Source organism: Protopterus annectens, chromosome 16.part0 (genome assembly GCF_019279795.1).
Source record: "Protopterus annectens isolate FY-2018-M chromosome 16.part0, PAN1.0, whole genome shotgun sequence".
Classification (NCBI taxonomy): Eukaryota; Metazoa; Chordata; order Ceratodontiformes; family Protopteridae; genus Protopterus; species Protopterus annectens.
In genome coordinates this window covers 200,862,432-200,884,494 of record NC_056750.1, presented here as the reverse complement: position 1 = coordinate 200,884,494, position 22,063 = coordinate 200,862,432, and the positions used below count along the sequence as shown (strand labels likewise).

At 38.9% G+C, this 22,063-nt stretch overlaps 1 protein-coding gene across 1 annotated transcript in view; it reads right to left on the bottom strand.

The window, feature by feature from the left end:
• FA2H (fatty acid 2-hydroxylase) overlaps positions 1-22,063 on the bottom strand; it is a 688,749-nt gene that overhangs the window by 178,236 nt on the left and 488,450 nt on the right. Inside the window, exon 3 of the mRNA XM_044058537.1 lies at positions 20,022-20,164. Within this exon, the coding sequence (XP_043914472.1) occupies positions 20,022-20,164 (143 nt within the window). The remainder of the gene's footprint in view (positions 1-20,021; positions 20,165-22,063) is intronic.

Here is a 22,063-nt window from a genome sequence, read left to right as displayed (position 1 = left end):
TGTCCATATCTATATAACAAAGCTTCCATTTTTTCAGTTTTTGTATTATCTCTTGTTTAGTCTCTTCCCACATATCCTTAGCTGCCATGCCAGAATCATTTTAATCCATACACCTAAATATTTCATTTTGTCATATCCCCATAAATGTGGATATTGCTGAACCAATTCATATGTGGGTACATCATTTACTGCTTTTTACTGCCTTTGTTTTAGCTTCATTAATTTTGTATCCCAAAATGATTTGAAACTGTCTCAAAATGTTCCACAACACCGTAATGTCTTTTTCTGGTTTAGTCAGGTATAAAATAATATCATGTGCACATACAGCCAGCTTTTCTTGACTACCATACCAATTATATCCTTGAATTTCTTAGTCCTTTATTTTCTTTGCCAGTGGTTCTGAATATAATACAAATAACAAAGGGAAAGAGGACACTCCTGCCTGGTTCCTCTGCTCAAGCCAAAATTATCAGAGAAGACCCCCCCCCCATGCACTTTAATTTTCACCTCTGAACCCTCATATATTCTCCTAATTAACCTTATATTTTTTTCAGGAAATGCAAATGGTTCCATCGCCCTGCTCATAAAGTCCCAGCTTACTGTGTTAAATGCTTTCTCTGCATCAAGACCCAACAACAACAATGGTATTTTCTTACATTCTGCTTCTCTCTTATCATCAATGTTCTGTTAATTTTATCAAATGTTTGCTTCCCCTCCATAAAACCACACTGATCCATATCTATCAATTTTGGCATTACTTTTGCATTCTTTTAGCCATTATAGATATGAACACTATAATCATGATTTAGTATTGAGATAGGCCTGTATGAAGCTGGATCTGATGGATCTTTACCCTCTTTAGGTCTTATAGCTACCACTGCTTTCTTCTAGGATGGTGGTACTTCTCCTCCTCTTAAAATACTGTTAAACACAAAACCTTCCAGATCTTTATCCATTTTTCTCTCCTAGCTTCCAAACTTCCAAAGGAATACCATCTATACCTGGGGACTTTCCTGTAGATTAGTTATACATCACAATTTTTATCTCGTCTCTTCCTCTTCTAATCATTAGTAATTTAGCCTCTTCTACCTCTAGCTTTGGCATATTTAATTCTTCCATAAACATTTCCATTTGTATCTTTACTTGATTTCCACATTTCTCTACTTTACACAGACTTCCATAGAATTTATGAAATATTTCTCATAACTATACAGGATCTCTTGTTACCTTCCTTGTTATAGGCTCCCTAAGCTTGGAGACAGCCCTTTATACTTTCTGTTGCCCGAGTCATTGTGCTAAAAGTTTTTGTGCTCTAGTGTTATTATCAAATAAACAGTTGCTTAGCCATCTTTCTGAACTCATGTATATTATCGAGGTAATCCCTTATTTTCTGTTTATCATTCTGCAGCTGAGCCTCTTTTTGATCTGAAATATTCCCCTTATTCTGCAATATTTTAACATTTGTCAGTCCCTTTAAATAATTCTTGTAATTGCTTAACCATAGCTTCCTTTCTTTTATTTCCACTCTATTTTTAAACTCCACCATAATTTTATCCCACTCCCTAGCTATATTTTCCAAAATAATTTCTGTCCTCTTGAATAGCTTCTGAATAATCTCCACTACCTATTCCTTAAATTCCTGTCTTTTCAACAGATAGGTGGGAAAATGCCAGTGCCTCTTTTTTATTTCATTACTCTGTGTTTTTATTTTAGTTATTATTGGCATATGATCTGAAATAGTTTTTGGGTGTGTATCAAGACTTTCAATTAAATGCACATGTTCCTATGAAATGTAAATTCTATCCAGCCTAGCCCAGTTTTTGTATCTTGGGGAATAATATGTAAATTAATTCTGAACTCTATTACTGAATTGACATCTTCCATGCCAAATATTTTCATAAATTTCTTCAAAAATCTACCCTCTTTTGTTATATTTTCCCTTCTGAGCCCCCAGATACATCTTCACTGCTGCAAATCAAATTCTCGTCCCCACCTATAAGTAATATTCCTTGCTGAAAATTGATTATTTCTCCCAAATTTTTCTGAAGGTCAACTATATCATTTTTAGGTGGCATATAAAGACATGCCAGTGTAATCCTTCTTTCTTGCCAGTAGCCCCTTAGCACTACAAGTCTTCCATTATTATCTTTTCTATTCTACCACTATTGGAGCTCCTCTTGCAATTAATATAACTACTCCTTGTTTCCTTTATCCCAGATATTCTGCCAAATAATCATCCTGAAAACCTTTCTTTATCAAATTCACATGTTCACTTCTTTCCAGTGTGTGTCTCTTGTAACATAACTATTTACACTCTACATTTTTATATAGTTCACTATTCTTTCTTTTTGTATTTATCTGTGAGACCATTGACATTTAAAGACACTACAGAAAAAATCTATGTATTAAAAAGTTATTAGTCCCATCTTTTATATATAACACCTTTTCTGTTAAATGTCTAGTTCCAGCTTTTGTATTACATGCATATTCTTTTTGGCAGGCTGAACTTTTATATAGTTGTTTCTTGTCATATCCATTTCAGCCTATGTCACATCTTATAAACCTTTTTGTTTTATTGAAACCCCTCAAAAACAAAAAAACAATACCCCCATAAAACAATTTACATCTTCAAGTCTTGAAGTTTTACCCTCCTAATAGGAACAAATATCCCAAAGTGACAGCCACACTCAGATTTGAGTTAACTTAAAAGAAAGGTTATCCATGCTAAGACGCATGGTGCAGCCTGTGCTTCTACTAAGTGCTAACTATTTTTCTCTTATCTTTATAGCTCTCCCAACTGGAAAACCCCCTGAATGCTTTCAGACAGCATAATATAGCCGAAATAATTGATGTCCTCTTGTGTGGTTCGTTTCAAGCTTAAAAATCAATGGGATATTAGCATCATATAATATAGCTGAAAGAACTGATGTCCTATTGTGTGGGTCATTTAACTGTTTCAAAATTCTACAAATATATTTTATTCAAAACTCTAGATGTGATTAAATGAGGGCTAGATTCATTCCTCACTGATCTATGATTATGAAGCGGATTTATTAGTTTAGGCTATATAACGTTTTCACAAGTGCTTGTGAGCAGGTGGTGAGTGTAACCTGTGGTTTCCACCAACAGCAGCAGAAAAGAATGTTATACAGCCAATTACTGAAGAAGCTCCTTATTGGTGCCTTATTAGACATATCCAGTTTTCATTGGTTGGCAACCCTTCAAGGCTACCAAAGTAGTAACACAGGGTTTTATGTTCATTTTTAAAATTAAGAATAACATAATTTTTGTTATTTATGTCAATGGGACAGTGGATCGACTGATGGACCGACTTGTCAAAAGTTGTTCTTTAGACAAAAACACTCTAAAATAAATATACAACTTTAGCATGGCCAGCTTTTTATTTATGCTATCTTAGCGGATTTATTAGTTAAATGTTTTATGAGAGCCTGGGAGCAGATGGCGAGTGCAGCCTTTGGTTTCCACCAATAATAGTGGAGAATAATGTGATTTAGCTAATCACTGAATAAACTCTATATTGGTCCTTTAACTGGTAAGCTCATTATTTATTGGCTGTTAACTTTTTAAGGCTACCAAGGCAGTAGAATACGGCCTTATGATTGCTTCTGAGATGGTCTAAAATGAAGAATAACATATCTCCTATTATTTATATTGACACGAGTAGCAGATCGGCCACTTGACTCATTTGTTAAGAGCTGTCTTTAGTTAAAATAAATGTATGATTGCAATATGAATAGATTTGCACTTATGCAATCATTGAGAACACCTCTGATAAAGGCCAGTAGTTTTCGCATAAAAGATGTATTATTTACAAATAAGAGGTTAAAATAAGATCCGCCAAAATAAAATATATATATAATCAATGTGACATACACAATTTTAAAAACATGGAGTTCAGTTTAGTGTTACATAGCATCAAGATAAGAGTGAAGAATAATGTGATTTAGCCAACCATCAAAGAAACCCTCTATTGGTGCTTTATTTGGTAAGCCTGGTTCTTATTGGCTGTTTACTTCTTAAGGCTACCAAGGTAGTAGAATTCGGTTTTATGATCACGTGTGAGATGCTTTAAAATGAAGAACAATATATCCCCTATTATTTTCATTTATATTGATAAGATTAGTAGAGTGGCAACTTAGCCCACTTTTTAAAAGTTGTTCTTAGCTGAAACAAATGTATGACTGCAACAAGCACAGCTTTGTACTTATGCAATCATTGTGAATACTTCTGGCAAAGACCAAATGTTCTCGCATAAAATAATGTATCATTTGCAAGTAAGAGGTTAAAATAAGATCAACCAATATATAAAAAATAAATATAATCAGTTTGATATGCATACATTTTTATAAACATGGAGTTAACTTTTGTGTTATACAGCACCAAGATAAGAATTAGGTTCATAGGTTCATAGGTTCATACTAGGCTATCTGCCCGAGGGCATTTACAAGCCTAGCCCATAGTTTTGTGGCTTAAGCCACCCCTTTAGTATGGGGAACTATACCCATTATTTTGCTGTGCCTCTGTTGAGCAGTGACACTGAGGTAATCCCTGGGGTATATCTGCGATCTCCCATCCATTGGTCAAGATTTCTCTTGAACAAGGCCAGCGAGGTGCTCTGCCTCACATATACCGGGATTTTATTCCACAGCATAGGGAGTCTTTGGGTGATGAATCTATCCCTCCAGCACGTCCTATTAATAGCCGTGTCGAGGTTTACGTCTCCCGCCCTTGTGGCTCTGACGGATCTAGATTTTTTGAGGTGAAGCATATTCATCAAATCTGGGTTTGACATGGCCTTGTATGTTAGGCAAAGGTCACCTCTGAGCAAGCGTGGCGACTGAATAGAGCTGGAGTTCTTTCAGTCGGGCAGCATAGGACAGATGTTTGAGACCCTTTATCCTTTTGGTGAGGAACTTTTGTGGCCTCTCCAGCTGCTGCAAGTGTCGGGTCAGATACATTTACTTATAGATAATATAGATTATATTTACTTTGATGTTAAAATACTACAGCAATGCATTATGAAAGATATTTTATTATAACAAATATCAAATTTTTAGGTACATTTTAGAGCTGTTTGATTGTTTTTATTTTATTGATTTTTGATACGACATTATGGTTTTTAACTTTTTTTGATAGGGCTGGAACAAAGTGGAAATATAAAAACTTTAACCAATCATGACACTAATTTAGTTGCATTTTGATTGGACACAACAGTATTAATAGCTTTCTTATAAGATGAAACTCACATTTGATAGTTATAGGCAAATTAATTAGACCAAGTCCATTAATTATGCACAGTAAATTTCTGAACTGATGCTTTGATTGCATCCTGCTGCCCATTGGACATTGTGCTTATTGGTTTTAAATATAAAGGCTATTCTTTTGGTGTATTTTGAAATGTTCTGAAGAAGCAACCTTGTGCTGTGAAAGTGCTTACCGAACATTAATAAGCTTATATTTTAACCTGGCCATTTGTCAGCGGGCTAGAGTTCATTGTTTTCTAACACTGATAACTTAAAAGAAAGGTTATCCATGCTAAGACTCGTTGTTCAGCCTGTGCTTCTACTAAGTGCTAACTGGTTTTGTCTTATCTTTACAGCTCTCCCAGCTGGGAAAACCCCTGAATGCTTTCAGAGAACATTATCTCCTATTCAGTTTCTCTTTTATTTTTTCTTTCCCCAGCCAATCACTCTCCACTAGAGTATAACCAATTTCACTTTATCAGATTGCCTCCATGGAGACATGCTAACCAGACAGTCAATTTCTCTTTATTAGATTGTATCCATGGAGACATGAGGGCCAAATACAGAAATGCTACTAAGCATACATTCATTTGCTAGGAAAAAAGTATCATAATATTCAATATTCTTTTTCATTTTTTTTTCTGCCATCTTCACCAATTTGAATAAAACTGATCTAGCTAAACTAGATGCTTGCTATAACAAAATTGCTAGATTTGCTAGCAACTCCTCATATAGAGCACACCCCTGTAATGCCTTACAATAACCACATCTGCTGTAAATATGCAACCTCCTTATATTCACCCACCTTACAATAGCCTACACATGGTATATTAACCTGAAAAATATCCAACACTCCAAATCCTACTTCAACCCCAATCCAACATAAGGCAACTCAGCTCTTCTGACAAGCTTCTGTTGTAAGTTACAAGAGCTAACAATCTCTATGGAAATTCACTCTACTCCAATCATATCTCCAGGGAATGGAATTTGACCCCCCCCAACTTATACAAGCTACAGCTAACCCCCAACAATTTAAACCGCTGCTCAAGTCCCACCTATCTAAGTCCTGGATTTGCTCTTGTCTGAAGTCTGTCTGACCATTATCTCTACCCTATACTTTCAAGTGTAATCCTTACAACTTATTTAGACTGACTAATGTAAACCTTGCATCAACTACATCCACATTTAACTACTAACATGCACTCTTAACTATAGCCTATATTCAATCCTGTCTATGTAAGCTAAATATTATTATGTTTCATAACTGTGTCATGTTCCCCTAAATATTAATATGTTACTTTTTTCATAACTGTGGCTAAAATAGCTAAGGATGTTTTTCTTAACATGTTTTTTTTCTAAACATATGTTTGTAATACTTATAATTGTATGTATTCTCTGTATCTTGTGAGGCTTTTCCCCCGGGCCTCCTCTGAAAGTGGGTCTCCCACCCAGTTGGACTATCCCAGTAAACAAACATAAAATAAATAAATAAATAAACTACTTGCTTTCATTTAAAACTTGCTACTAAATCAATCTAAAGTCCTTAATCGAGTCATTTCCCCATGTAAGAATGAGGAAAAATCACATTAATTATTCTTTTCTCATGCTCTTTTAGTCAGACTTTTTTACATTGCAGTGCCCACATTTCTCAAAACTGATCAAGAAGAAAGAGAGAAGGAAGAAAGAAAGGAAAAAAAAAAAGAACAGCAGCACATATTTACAATCCCCATTACATTTAAAAATAATGGAGAAAACTTTACATTATAGCATGCAAAGAAAACTAAACACCACAAAAATAGTACTATTAAGAAAAAAAGTTTTATTTACTTACAGTAAACTTTCCCCCCTTTCCTCCCTTCCCCAAAGCATTTTTCCAAACATTAATGACATGAAGTATGGCATATACTTTAGAATCCCCCACAAGTACAACACAGTCTGAAAAAGTCCACTATTTACAGATTTTCTTGTTCTGTCATATTTCACAAATATAATTATTGCATTGTAATCCCACATTACATTACTGGTTTCATTATTGTTAACCTTCATTTTCCAAGTCCTGTATCTGCTTCATTTCCAATGTATTCCTGATTTTTCTAGTCAATTCTCATGGCCCCATTCTTGTCTCCAACATTTTCCTTTGAAACAGTGGAAAATGTTTCACAGGTACAGTCTCTGTGGTCTTTATTACCAGAAGAACAAGAAGAAGAATCTCTTCTTGCTTCACAGCTCACTTGTTCTTGGACAAACTTTTGTAGTTCCTCCTTAGCATGTAATTCATCAAAACATGATTTTGTCCCTCCAGGGAAGAATAACTTGAAGACAGTTGGGTACAGCAGTTTGAATCTCACATCTGCATCTCAACATTCCCTGAATAGTGGGATGAATTTACTCCTCTTCTGCCTGGTGTACAATGAGTAATCATTCTGCACAAACACTCTGCTGTCTCCCACTTTAAGTATTTTGCCTTTCTAACACAGTTTTGTCTGAATCAACTCCTTCTGCTGATAGGATTGCATCTTTACTATTAATGGTCTAGGCTGCTTTCTTGTAACCAGGTTTGGAGCATGCACATGATATGCCCTTTCAACTCCTGCTGTGGAATACCAGTCATGTTGCTTATTTGTGCTTTTATAAAATGAATGCAGTCTGTTCCCTCCAGCTTCTGTGATATAGCTGAAAATCTCAGATTTTCCCTACATGGTTTGTCCTCTAATTCTATTATTTTTTGAAACATCTCTTCTGGAGCAGTCTTATATTCAGACAGCTTTTTCTTCATTTCAACCTCTAATTTTTGCAGCTTCATCATCTGATCTGAATATCTGTTTAAAGCTTCTTCCATTTTTCCAGCCTTTTGTTGTTTGTGTTAGTATACTCCATCAGTGTTTCATTTATTTTAACCAGGTCTGTGCGCAGTTGTTTTATATCTTCCTGTAGGTTACTGGAAGTCATGCCTGGAGGTTGCGTTGCATTTTGCTAAACAGCTGCAGAACTTTCCCCAGTCAGTGTTTCTTCCTCACTTTTTGTAGCTGATTTGTTTTCCAGGAGCTCTGTATTTCTTTTTTTCCTGGCATCCAGGCAGTACACTTACTGTTATTTACCTATAAACACAAAATTCTACTGGTCTTCTCTGTTGAGTTTCTGTTCTCACACTGAGAGAGCTAGAGTTAAGCTGCTACTCAATGCGCAGCCATCTTTGAAGTGTAATTATCCAAATGTTATGTGATTTGACAATATATGTACCCACATATTATGTCACAAAATGCTATTAGAAGTTCTTGTTGGTCTTAACACATTATCATAGCATGGTAAAATGGTATTACGCTGTTATATCATTCCTGTTCTTTTAAGCAGCCTTTGGTACAGAGATCATGGCATCTGCTTGTGTAGTCATAGTTCAGGTTTTGTGAGAATGAGAAGCCTGAAATAGAATTATTAGGCATAGAGAAACGGATGAGTTCCAGATAGAAACTCTCTTCCTTAGGGGGGTGATATAAATTTTAACCACCATGCAACAACTATGTATATATATACACACACACACACACACACACACACACAAACACACACACACACACACACACACACACACACACACACACACACACACACACACACACACACACACACACATGCACACACAGTGTGCTGGTAGAATGCTACTATAATGCCTTCCTGCTTGAGTAGTTGACATGACACAGGCAGTTAAGCAGGGTAAACTTATCCTTAATTCTGCTAACAATACCATTGACAGTTTCACCAACACCCCACTTCCTGCACTCGATACTTTTAAGCTGATGTTTCCATCCAACTTTCCTGGGGAGGCCAAGGTGTGACCACATGGTCAGGTGTTCTATCAGTTATTTGTCATCTATAGCGACTATGAGCATAGACTGCACCTGTGAATAATGATGCATAAGTGAATTAGGGTGGGAGAACAAGACTTGGTGGACCCAAGAAAACCAAAGGATAAATGGATAAAATTCTCACTGCCTGACTAAATATGTAGAGAGATGGATGGCAAAAGCTTGCTGAGACAATGTTCACAGACATCATGATGGCTTTCTGCAATCTGTCACCCCCTGATTCTTCACTTGACTTTAGAGAACAGCCCTAGATGAAAGCCCTCTTCAGTAGTTATTGAACTGTCTTTAAAACTGAACTCCAGCCGTAAAGACAGATGACCTTCCCATTTACTTATTAAAATTATATATTTTTGTGCTTATCTTCAGTTTCACATATAGCATGCACTTTAATGCTGACAGATCACTATACATTTTGCTTTATATACATTTCATACTTGTTATATATGTCTGATCTAAAGAGTCTTTCTGTAGTATTTATAACACATAAACAGGTTTTGACTCTTGGTTTCACCTACATCAACTAACAATTTTGGAATTACTGAATCCTGGTTAAAACCTGATGATACAATACCTCACTTCTGTCTTGTCCATGTACAACTCTGACCATAGACTGAGACTGGGGAAGTAATTCTCCTTGTAAGTGTTGTTCCAATAGCACCTTCTCCTAATTCCTGGACAAATCATAAGCATTTTATAGGGGATACCCTCATAGTAAGGCTTAGATTACCTTACCAGCCCCCTTCAACCAGGGAGCAGGCAGTAATTGAAAAACATGCATTTATGTTGCTAAACTTATTTGTAGTAACCCATTACTACTTGGGGATTTCAACCTTCTTCAGTAACCCATTAATGCATTCCTCCAAATCCATTAACTGGGAAATATCACTTGTTAGACTGCAGGGACCAGCCTTCTAGATTCTCAACCCCTTCTTTCACTGTCTTTACTATGGTGATCTGTGATTATTTTGGCCTATGTTTTTAGTAAAAAAATTACAAGACCATCACCTACAGAGTACTAAAACAGGAGCAAGAACCACATCTGTGGTTAGGTCTGGCCCCTACTAACTGGCCTCTAGTATCTGAGCAAGAAGTCTGCCACCCTGCTCTTAAGTATTTCCTTAGCATTCTCTTGACATTGCTGGAAAATAATAATCTGCCAAAACCAAGAGAGTCAAAGGTGATGCTATACCTTCCTCAACAGCTGTACAAAGGCTAGAAACTGGTCTGAACCAGGTAATAGAATACTGAACTCATAGTGGATTCAGATCTTTATTCTGTATTTAGATAGGAATGAATGCAAATAGCTTGCAAACAACAGCAAAGTTTCCAGAATACAAAGACATCAATCAGGAAGTACTACTTCGTAACCCAAGAGGATACTTGAAGAAGATTAGCAATCTATTAAGATGTTCAGTCCCATATTAATCTGTCATGTTTGGTGGTCACTTAATTGCTGATTCAAAATTAATTGCAGAGGCATTTGCAATGTATGTCCCTTCTTAATTCAACACCCACCTCTGCCTCGCTTCAGCCGGGATTATCTCTGCTGATACCACTTTCTGTTTTGAAACTGATTTAAAAAAATGGTTACCTTATCTCAGATTAATAAATGGCTCAAAAAGTTTTCTGTTACAGCAAGGCTGGATCTGATGGCTGTTATATGAATTTTTAGGGCCTGTGAAACTTTCATAGCTCCAGCTCTCAAACATACCATTAGTACCACTGTCTGCTGTGTTGTATTTCCTCTGGAGCATTGCCACTGTCATCTAAATCCCCAAACATATATCAGGCTCTGGATCTGACTCCCTTCAGCCTATGGACCTGCTGATGCCGTTGCCAGAATTTTACTGAAGGCTGCAGTCATACAATTTCAGGAACATGCTGAAGCCAGTGGCCTTCTCACTAGCCTCGAGTATGGATTTAGAAAAGAACATGGTGCTAATATAGTTCTTCTGTTTTTTGACTGATGCATTCAATCCTACAATGTACACAGGCTACCTCACATGTGTAATTGTCATTGACCTCTGCAAGACACTTGCCCTTGTAGATAATTTCTTCTTCCTTAATAATGGCCTTAGAGCTCTTCTACTTTAATCTGTTTGTCTTATCACTTGGAACAATCATTAAAATTGTCCTGTCAAACACACAGTCCTCATTCTGCACAGTATTGTCTGGTGTTCTACAAGGGTCAGTCTTTGGACCTTTGGCACTTGTCCTTAACACCCTCATTGTTTCATAAAAGACATACAATATCTTATTTCATGCTGATGACATTACTGTCTGGGTATCTGGCACTGCACTTGAGACAAAGTGTAAATCCTTTACTTTAATTGTATTCTGTGTTAACTGAGTCACAACAGCAAAAGCAGGAAACTCAAAGTCAGTCTCAACAAAACAAGTATAACTTTTTTTGGCTCTCAAAAATGGCTTATGCCATCACATCTGGAATGTCAGATGTGAGATGGTCAAGCTCTAAAAACTGCAAGGTCTATAAAATGTTTTGGTGGTCTGGCTTGACACATCACTTACTCCCTGCACTCATTACTGCAATATTAAAAATATAATTATATCAGCATTCTATAAATACAGCAGCATTCCCAACTGACTTGCCAAACATGGCAGGATAGACATTGGCAAATGCATACTTTTAGCCACTCTTGAATAAGCCCTTCCTATCACTGCCTCAATCAATGTTTGACAGAAATCTGTAAAACTATAGGCAGTGCAATAGATAAAATATTATCACTGAAGAGTACACCATATGTATTGCACATTACTATTCACCGTTTCTGTGGAGAAAGTAAATATATTTACATATTTACAGTATTATGAAAAAAATACTTATTAATGCGTGAGACTGACGCTACATTCAAAAATGTTGTTTATAAATATTATTAACCACCTACTACTAACACCTTATGTATCTTGTAATAAGAGACCCACTTGAGACAGGCATTAACAAAGAACGTTTTGTAGATATGAACCCCTGTGCATAGATCTGTGCCCTCCTTTCTTAATGTAATCAACTCCAAAGTCATTGTACCTCAACAGTAAAAACCAATACTCTGCAGCAACCAGGTTTGTTGATTAAAATTCCTGTCAAATGTAATTTTTTGCATTTTAACCGAATATCTCCAAATGTGTTGCCTGTTTATCAGAATCCCAATGTCAAAGAAGGCAAAGGTGAAGAAGAAAATTGCTACTTGTATGACAACAGGGGCGTGGTAGATCTTGCTGTGGCAGAAAAAGCTATAAGGATAACTTACAGTAACATGGAGGTGCTATACGTGACACCAGAAACAGCATGCAGTTCAAGTTAAAACAGAACTATTTACCTCCAGTAACCTGATCAAGGTTCTGCAATCTAACAATAAAGAATCAAAGAGGGAACTACTCATGGCTACAGGGGCTGACAGTTATTTTTATAGATGAGAAATAATTAGTGTTGCACAACAGTACAGTTGTGTACACCTACCATAAATGTAGATGTTCGAGTGTATTCACTGTTGCAGTCATTACATTTGGGTAATCTGTTGGCAGGTTGCCCTCAGTCGGCCTGAATTCCAAAGTCTTGGGTCTTGCATCGGTTGCTGTCTCCTCTTCCATGACGTCAGGTCGTCAGGGGTATAAAACAAGCAGCCGACACCATTTTCTTTAGTTTTTCTTGCCCCAGATGTCAGGTGCCCCTCAAATGGGTAGCAAAAATATATATATAAACTATATATACATGCAACAATATAAACGTTACCTTCATCTACAAGCAAATACACCACAAAGGTTGTAGAAGATAGTGAAGGAAAGAGAAACTCCAGAATAAAAGGGGGATGGCGGGCGGGTAACCTGGACTGCAACAGTGAATACACTCCAACATCTACATTTATGGTAAGTGTACACAACTGTACTATGTTCTTCATGTTTCCCTGTTGCAGTCATTACATTTGGGTAGAATCCCAAAGCTATGGATGGGAGGCTGGAGCTAAACTGCATTAGGGGCTGCTATAAGGCCCTGCAGAACTGCAGCGGCAAAGCCTGCCCTGGACTTAGAGAGGCAAATGATAATGCTTTGTAAAAGTGTGAACAGAACTCCAAGTAGCAGCCTCTAGAATGTCTTTGGTTGGTACTCCTCTGAGAAAAGCTGCTGATGTAGCTGCAGCCCTGGTGGAATGAGACCTAATGCCCTTGGGCACCGGTTTGCCATAGTGTAAATAACAGAAACGAATGCAGTGGCTTATCCACTTTGAAATAGTCTGCTTTGAAATAGCCTTTCCCTCTGATCCTGCAGCAAATGTCACTAGTAACTGCTCAGTTTTTCTTAGAGCTTTAGTCCTGCTCAAGTAGAATCTTAGTTGTCTGTGTACGTCCAAGGAATGCAGAATCCGCTCCCCCTTGTTCTGCAGATTTGGATAAAAAGTTGGCAGATTAATAGTTTGGTTAAGAGCCACACTGGAAACCACCTTAGGTATAAATGAAGGATTGGTCCTGAGGGACACCCTGTCTGGGTAAAGTATGATAAAAGGCTACACAGCCATGAGGGCCTGTAGCTCTGAGACCCTTCTTGCTGAAGTAATTGCCAGGAGCAGAGCTGTTTTCCATGATAAAAACTTTAGATCTGCAGTAGCAGCTGGTTCAAATGGAGGCAGGGTGAGCTTTTCCAACACATAATTGAGGTCCCATGCAGGAATTGGTGATCTTCTAGGAGGCCTTAGATTTTTGGCCCTTCTAAGATACTGCTTTAGTAAAGGATGAGAAAAGATTGGTGGCTCTCTATTGTAATGAGCCGAGATGGCAGAGGCATGGATTTTTATTGATGAAAAAGATAGCCTTTGTCAAGCATCTCAGTCAAGTATTGTAAAATCTGAGAAATATTTGGCTCTGCTGTGTCAGTTCCTTGTGCTTGCTTCCAAGCACAGAATCTCTTCCATCTATCAACATAAGATTTTCTAGTACTAGGCCTTCTGGCTTCCAAAATGACATCCATCACAGCTTTACTGAGAGGTGTTGTTTGAGTAACATGATCAGCCATGCTGCCAGGTTCAGTGTTTGGAGCTGATTGTGCAGGATCTGATTGTTTTGCTGTGACAGTATGTGAGGTATTTGAGGCAAGTACCAAGCTGGGAATTGAGACATGTTCCTTATTATTGGGTACCAGTATTTGTGGGGCCAGTTCAGGGCAATTAGTATCATCTTTGGTTTCTCTTGTCTGACTTTTAGTAGGACCTTGGGAAGAAGAGGCAGAGGAGGAAAGGCGTAAACTGATAGGTTTTTCCAGCTGAAGGATAGGGCGTCCACTTTCCATGCTTGTTTGTGATAAGTCCTTGTGCAGAATTTTTCCAGTTGATAATTCCGAGGAGAGGCAAATAGGTCTATGTCTGGGCTCCCCCATTTCTTTGTTATCACGCTGAAGACTTGTGGATCTAGTTTCCACTCGTGAGGGTCCATAAGGTTTCTGCTTAAATCATCTGACAGAGTATTTTGCTTTCCTGGCAGGAATTGAGCTTGCAGATGTACTTGATAAGTCAAGGCTGTGTCCCACAGTGCTATGGCTAATGTGCAAAGGAGGTATGAGTGAGTGCCCCCCTGCTTGTTTATATACCACATAACTGTGGTGTTGTCCGTCTTTATCAGTAGCTGTCCTGGATAAAGTAAGTCCTTGAAGGCTGTCAGAGCATTTTGAACAGCTAACATCTCTTTTTGGTTGATGTGCAGATGCATTTGTTTTGGGGTCCATATGCCCTGAATGCATCTTCCCGCCAGGTGGGCCCCCCATGCATAATCTGATGCGTCTGTTGTTAAGGTTTGGCTGGCGGGGGGTAGAGTGAAAGTCCGTCCCATGTTTTGGTGACATGCCTTTGCCCACCATAGAAACTTCTGTTGTAGACAGGGAATGAGAGGAATCATTGTTTCCAGACTGTGACAATGTTGACTCCATAAACTTTTTAGGTACCACTGTAGTTTCCTCATATGCAGTCTTGCATATGGAATCAGTAGAATGCAGGATGCCATGAACCCCAAAGCCTGCAGAGTTTGTCTTGCAGATAACTGGGTTTTTATTGCCATCAGTTTGAAGTAAGTAGTCAGTTGCCTTTGTTTGTCTGGCATGAGGAAAGCCATCTGGGCAGTTGTATTCAAGCTTGCATCCAGGAATGTTATCTTTTGAGAGGGTACCAGTTGTGATTTCTTTTCATTTATTGTGTACCCTAGGCATGTTAGAAGCCTTTTCACAAATGCCAGATGCTGAAGAAGAATGTCCTTGTTCTCTGCTTGAATGAGACAGTCGTCCAAGTAAGGATATATTTGTATACTTCTTTGTCTGCAAAATGCAATTACTGGTGCCAGGCACTTTGTAAAGACCCTGGGCGCACTAGATAAGCCAAAAGGCAGTGCAGAGAATTGGTAATGCATAAAGCCAGCCTTGAAATGGAGGTATCGTCTGCACGATTCCCTTATTGGGATATGCAGGTATGCCTCTTTTAGGTCTAATCAGCCAAGCGTTCTTGCCCATCATGGACAGAAGCTGCTGCAAAGTTAGTATTTTGAATTTTGGAATGTCCAGGTATTTGTTCAAAATTGATAAATCCAGTATTGGGCGCCAGGCCTTGTCTTTTCTGGGTACCAAGAACAGTCTTGAATAAAAACCTTGTCCTTTTTCCTATTCTGGTACTGGCTGAATAGCCCCCATATCCATGAGGGACGTAACCTGTTTCTGTGCCTCTGCCCATTGATTTTTTTGGCAGATCTGGCCAACCATTTGCAATTGGCAGAGTGTGGAAGTGGAATCTATATCCCTGAGATACTATGTTTAACACCCACTTGTCCTGGGTTATTAACTGCCAATTTTGAGCATAAAGTGCTAATTTTCCCCCTATGGGTGCTGCCAAAAGATAAGTGCTTGGTGATGGCAGAGGGAAGTCATTGAGACTGTTTACTGTAGGGTTGCACTTTATTTCCTCCAGATTTGGAGGTAGAAGCACCCCATTGCTTTGACCTGTAAGAATCCTGTGACTGGTATCAAGAACCTTTAGGGTGCCTGGATTTGCCCCATTGAGTTGTCGGACACAGGAAAGGACCAATTATTTGTAGGTCATTGTCTACTGAATCTTGGTGGCTGCACTTGTAAGAAGTCTTTTACAGTTTGCATAAACTTAGCTTTGTCTTCCATTTTCTTTAAAACCTCTTCTGCCTTAATACCAAACAGAGTATCATGCTGTAAAGGTGCATCCAGCAATTTAGCTTTAACATGATCAGGCAAATTTTGCTCTTTTAGCCAGGCATGCCTCCTAATCACAGATCCAGTAACTGCGGCCCTGCAGGAGACCTCTAAGGAATCAAAACCAGATTGCAAAGTATGCTTTCCAACTTGTTCTGCTGCATGCAATAATTCCTGCAATTCTTTATTTTCTGCACATTCAGAAATCAACATCATTTTCTGTTTCAGTAATCCCATAAGATATTGTTGATACTTGAGCATATGAAACTGGCAGTTTAAGGCCCTAATTGCCAAGGTTGCAGATGTATAAACCTTCTTTCCCCATCTATCCAGTGCCCTTGAATCTCTGTCAGAGGGGGTAGGATTTTTTGCTGTTGAGGCCTTAACACCTTTTGGACCCTGTGAAAGTTTCAGGGTCAGCAGCAGGGTTTCTAAATAAAAATTTGTGTGAGTCAGGAACCCTGTAATATCTGTCTGGCTTGCAAGGAGCCGGAGGTAAGGAGTCTGGAGTCAAGCTTGACTCCGAAAACACATCATCCACAATGTCTAAAACAGGAGGTATGGCTAAAGGCTTATGCTGACGGAGAAGAAGGAAATCTCTGAGCCTCTTTTTTGATTCTGAGAAACCTTGACTCTCCCAGTGAAAATGCTCCCTCAAAGTATGCAAGGTTTTTCCAAAGGAATAATCTTCAGGAGGAGATGCAGATGGGATAGATTCCTCTGCATCAGAATCCTCATAGGGTGGTATAGATAATTCCTGATCAGAAGAGGAATTAGAAGAAATAGAAACCTGATCTGAAGATTCATAGTCAGTGTCTTGCCTAGGCCTGTTATCAGGAGGGGGTTGGGCACCCCTGATCAAGGTAATTAGGTCTTCAGCCATTTTGATCATCTGCTTTTTTGGGCATAGAGGCCTGTGCACATGGCTCATGCATCGGTTTTTTAGCTTTAGAAGTTGCTTTTGTCTTTGATTTTGTAGCTGGCGTTGGTTTTATATAAAAATGTTGTGGCCCGAATACACCCTCAGAAGCCGATGCCTGCTCATCGGCTCTGGACCCATCTGAGGGAGAGACATCCGTGGGTACAATACTTTGAGAATCTTGCGGTGTGCTGGACTCCACATCGGTCTCGGTAGGGGCCTGCGACTCGAAAGTAGCGGGTATCAGGGGCTGCGAAAGTGCCTCACTGAGTACCGGCAACTGGCTTAGGAGAAGCTTCATCATCGGTTTTGGACCTCAACGGTCTATCTCTGTCCTTTTCTTTGCATTTTTTGTGTACTCTGGTAGTCGGATTGCTATCCGATGACATTTCAGGATAGTTAAATCTGTTTCCAAAATATTTTGAGGCAAAGATATACCGACACTTAATAGTGCGTTGGTTAAATCTAGCACAAAACCGACAGCTAGGCACATTATGATCAGGGCCTAGTCAAGGAATACAGTATAAATGGAAATCCTTATGAGGTATTTGCTTCACACAAGTAATGCAGTTATTAACTTTTTCCTGACATCAGTATGGAGCAAGAAAAAAGTTTCCCCAATGGGGTACTTAGCTTTAGTGAAAACTTCGGTTCTGAAACTAGAATTCGAAATTTTCAGGAGTCGGCCGACTGGCACTTGCAAACTGCTTCTGCTTCGGGCACCGCGCGGCAAGAAAGACTAAAGAAAATGGTGTTGGCTGCTTTTTTTATACCCCTGATGACCTGATGTCATGGAATAGGAGACAGCAACCAATGCAGGACCCAAGACTTTGGAATTCAGGCTGACTGAGGGCAACCTGCCAGCAGATTACCCAAATGTAATGACTGCAACAGTGAAACACAAAGAACATCCAGATCTTGGTATCTGAGGTAGTTTGCTGTGAAGCTGAAAGTTCACAGAAAGTCAATACACAATTTTAGGTAACAAGGACTGTGTCACCATCATACAGTAACCTCTGCACAAAGCCAGGAATGAACTTGAGTAATGTTGTGTCTTTCGGCTTTTCCTGGTTAGGGGTTGCCACAGAGGAACTCTGGTCCGCTAATGATTGGCAGTAGATTCCTATGTACCGAGTTGGCAGCTCTGACGCACAACCTTCAATGAAGGTACGCCCATTCACGCATGTCTCCACAGGTAATACTGAATAAAAATGGCCCTGGGGAACTTTGGAGAGTGCAAGGGTGAAAACTGGGATAATAGGAATACATTTGTAACCGATGATTCGGTTCAGGGAATTCAGGCAAAGGCTTAGGTACTGGACTGGAAGATGGAGTGATCTACTGTGCCACATTCCTTTGTTAGGTCAGTAGGGATGGTCATATATTAGAAGACTAGTTAGGCCAGTGTGGATAATCCTATATTGATGTTCTTAATGAATGACAGAATTGAGACAAGAGGTAAAATGAATGGTTGCAAAATGAATGGTTGTACCGCATGCTCTTGCAGTCAAAAATTTTGTTCAGGCAAATCAAAAAATGTTAAGCTCGAACACAACTTTTTAAGGATATGTTTTATGCAATTATTCTTTCCTATGAAGTCATACAGCTTGGGTGGGTAAAAGAATGCTTATCCCCTGCAGAGTCTCATCCTCAGAAAGTCACATTCAAATGATCCATTTCATGGTTTGTCCAACCAGGTCAGACTATTTTGTTTGGACTTACACTGTAGAACCAAAGTAGATCAGGGCAGTGGTGCTGCTAAAAACTGAATGGAAACCAGAATGGTCATTACAGAAAAATAGCCTTTTAAAAGCCTTTCATCTGTGTGAAAGAATTCTGTTATGATGAAACTCTAACAAGGCTGGGTATGAAATGACCAGACACAGGTCACTTCTGAGCAGTCTGTATGAGACTGAGTAGATGGACATGGCTTGTAGCCTATCTGTAAAGGATAGGTGTTTGAGACCCTAGATTTTCCTGGTCAGGAACCTCTGTGGTCTCTCCAACTGCTGCATGTGCTTGGCAAGGTAAATGCTGAAGGGGGCATTGTACTTGATAATGGGTCTAATAAGGCAGGAGTATGGGGATGTTATGACCTCATTCCTGGATGAAATACCCTTATTTATGAAGTGGGGCCATGTAGAAAGCCTTCTGTACCATGGAGGCAACCTGGTGGTCAAAAGTCGGGTTGCTATCAACCTGGGTGCCCAAGTCCCTCACGACTGATCGCATGCTTAGTACATTGTTATTAATGTGATAATTAATCATTAAGTAATGACAGACATTTGAGTTTCAGACTTCATATTCTTTACAAATATGCATGCTAATGCAAAACCTATTATTCTAGTAACATTCTAAGTATATAAGAGTAATATTTAAAATCTGTCCCTGATTTTGGGCCTCTGTAAGCCATTAGTTTTTGGATTTGTCCTTTATTTTTGTATTAAGAGGTTGACAGATAAGGCAATGCAGGTTTCTAAGAAACAAATGGTAATGAAATTTCGGGAAAGTGGCTAAGATCAGCAGTGCATCTTTTAAAATAATAAATCCCACCACTCTTCTGCCAGCTTGTGCAACTCCAAAATATTCGAATTAAACAAACATTAGGAATCTGCATTATTCAAGCATCGCAGAACTGAAATTAACAGGCACATCTTGTATTCTCAAAAAGTGAAGCTGATCCACAGTGTCTTGAAAAAACAAACACTACCAGAAAACCAAGCAAATGAAACGTTAGTTGTGCTGCCTGCTGCCACAGGCACTCTTACCAGGCAGTTTTGGAACATGCTTCTACAAAATCTGAATAGAAGAGACGGATTGGTCGATCCACAGGTTGATGAACCCACTCATCGTACCGTTCCTTAAGGTGGCCCACCTGCCACAGCAAAGGTTTACTCCAGTCAACCAAGTCCTACAACAAGAAAGGAACATTAAGGGCTATTTTGAAACTCTCATACTGACCCTACAGACGGAAATGAAAAACAAAAAGATCTGCACTTGAAGGAGACCCATTTGGAATTTCTATGCCAAATCAGGCTGAGAGATATATATTAATAATCACCTGTGTGCAGTTTCTCACATAGATAAACTTATCAATTACAAAATTTCAAAAAATGCGACAGTCTTTCTTCTTCACATAATATTCTAACTAGGAAAATTGAGATAAGGTGCTCTTGGAATGCAAAATATCATTGCACCTTTCTTTGTCAGGAAAAAAAGAAGTTATATACTCACCATAATGTTCCATGTGTGTTGTCCATCTCGCCTTCATTCTTCACTGGTTGGGTTCGGAACGGATCCTCGGATCTGATTCGGCCTAATACAAAAGCTCGAGGTCTTCCACTAGCTCGTGGCTATATTCCTATCCCATCATGCCCTAGGAAAGCTCCTCAGATCTTGTTTGCTGATATAACCATATGTAACAATAAAACTAATATAACTGGTAGAGCAATGAAGAAGGTCAGAGAACATTTGTTTCCAATTGTGACCACTCTGTCCTCCAGTAGCCAAAGGCTGGGGGAAGGAGGGTGGGATATAAGATTGAAGGTGAGATGGACAATACACATGGAAAGTTATGGTGAGTACATAACTTCTTTATGTGATGTTGTCCTATCTCGCCTTCATTCTTCATTGGTTGGGACAGCGTCCCTAGCACCATGTTTCTTGGGTGGCTCACGGGATAATATTCTTCAGAACAGTGGACCCAAAGGAGGCCCTGTTTCTGGAGGCCAAATCCACTTTGTAATGAGTGATAAAGGTATGCGGCATTGCCCATGTAACTGCAGCACAAATAGTCTCAAGTGGTAGTCTACCTCAAAAGGCCGAAGAGGTTGCTATGGCTCTTGTAGAATGACCTTTGACTTTAAAGGTGAGATCTTTGTTGTGAGATTTGTATGTAAAAGTAATACAATCTGATATCCATTTTGAAAGTGTGACTTTAGATACAGGAGCACCTTTCTTAGAGTCTGAGAATGAAACAAATAATAGGTCAGATTTTCTAAAGTCCTTTGTCCTATGCAAGTAGAAGCATAACTGCCTATACACATCTAGGTGGTGTAGCATATATTCTGCCTTGTTGCCATAAGTGGGGAAAAAGACTGATTGATTCAAATTAGACTCTGACCATACTTTTGGTAGAAAAGATGGGTTTGTTTGAAGGGATACTCTGTCTTTGTGGAAAATCATGTAGTGGGGCTTTATCAATAATGTTTGCAGTTCTGAAACTCTTCTAGCAATCAAGAAAATTGTTTTCCAAGTCAAAAACTTTAGATCACAGGATGATGCAGGCTCAAAGTGGGGAGAATCAAATGTGATAAAATATAATTTAGGTCCCATGGCACTGGAGGAGTCTTAATGGGTAGTCTTAATAAAATAATGCCCTTCAGAAAAGCTTTGCATAGTCTGTGAGACATCAGATTTGGGCCTGATTCACTTATATGAAAATTAGATATTGCTGCTAACTGAACTCGAATAGTGGCTGCAGCTGCACCTTCATTGAATAGTTTTTTGTCAAAAATTCAAGAATGGACACTATAGGTGCAGAAAAAGGGATCAATGTGGTAATTTAATGCCCAGGAAGAAAATCTTTTCCATTTGCTCATATATAATTTCCTCAGTGAAGCCTTATGAGAGGAGATCAAGATATGTTTCACAGATGAAGATGGATTAGGGAGCCTGGCTATGTTTGGAATCGGAGTAGCCACGGTGTCAATTTGAGGGTTTGAAGAGAGGGATGGAGCATCCCTAACACATGAGTCAGAAGGTCCATAACTGGGTCCAGAAGCCACAGCTCCTCCTGGAGATAAGGCCA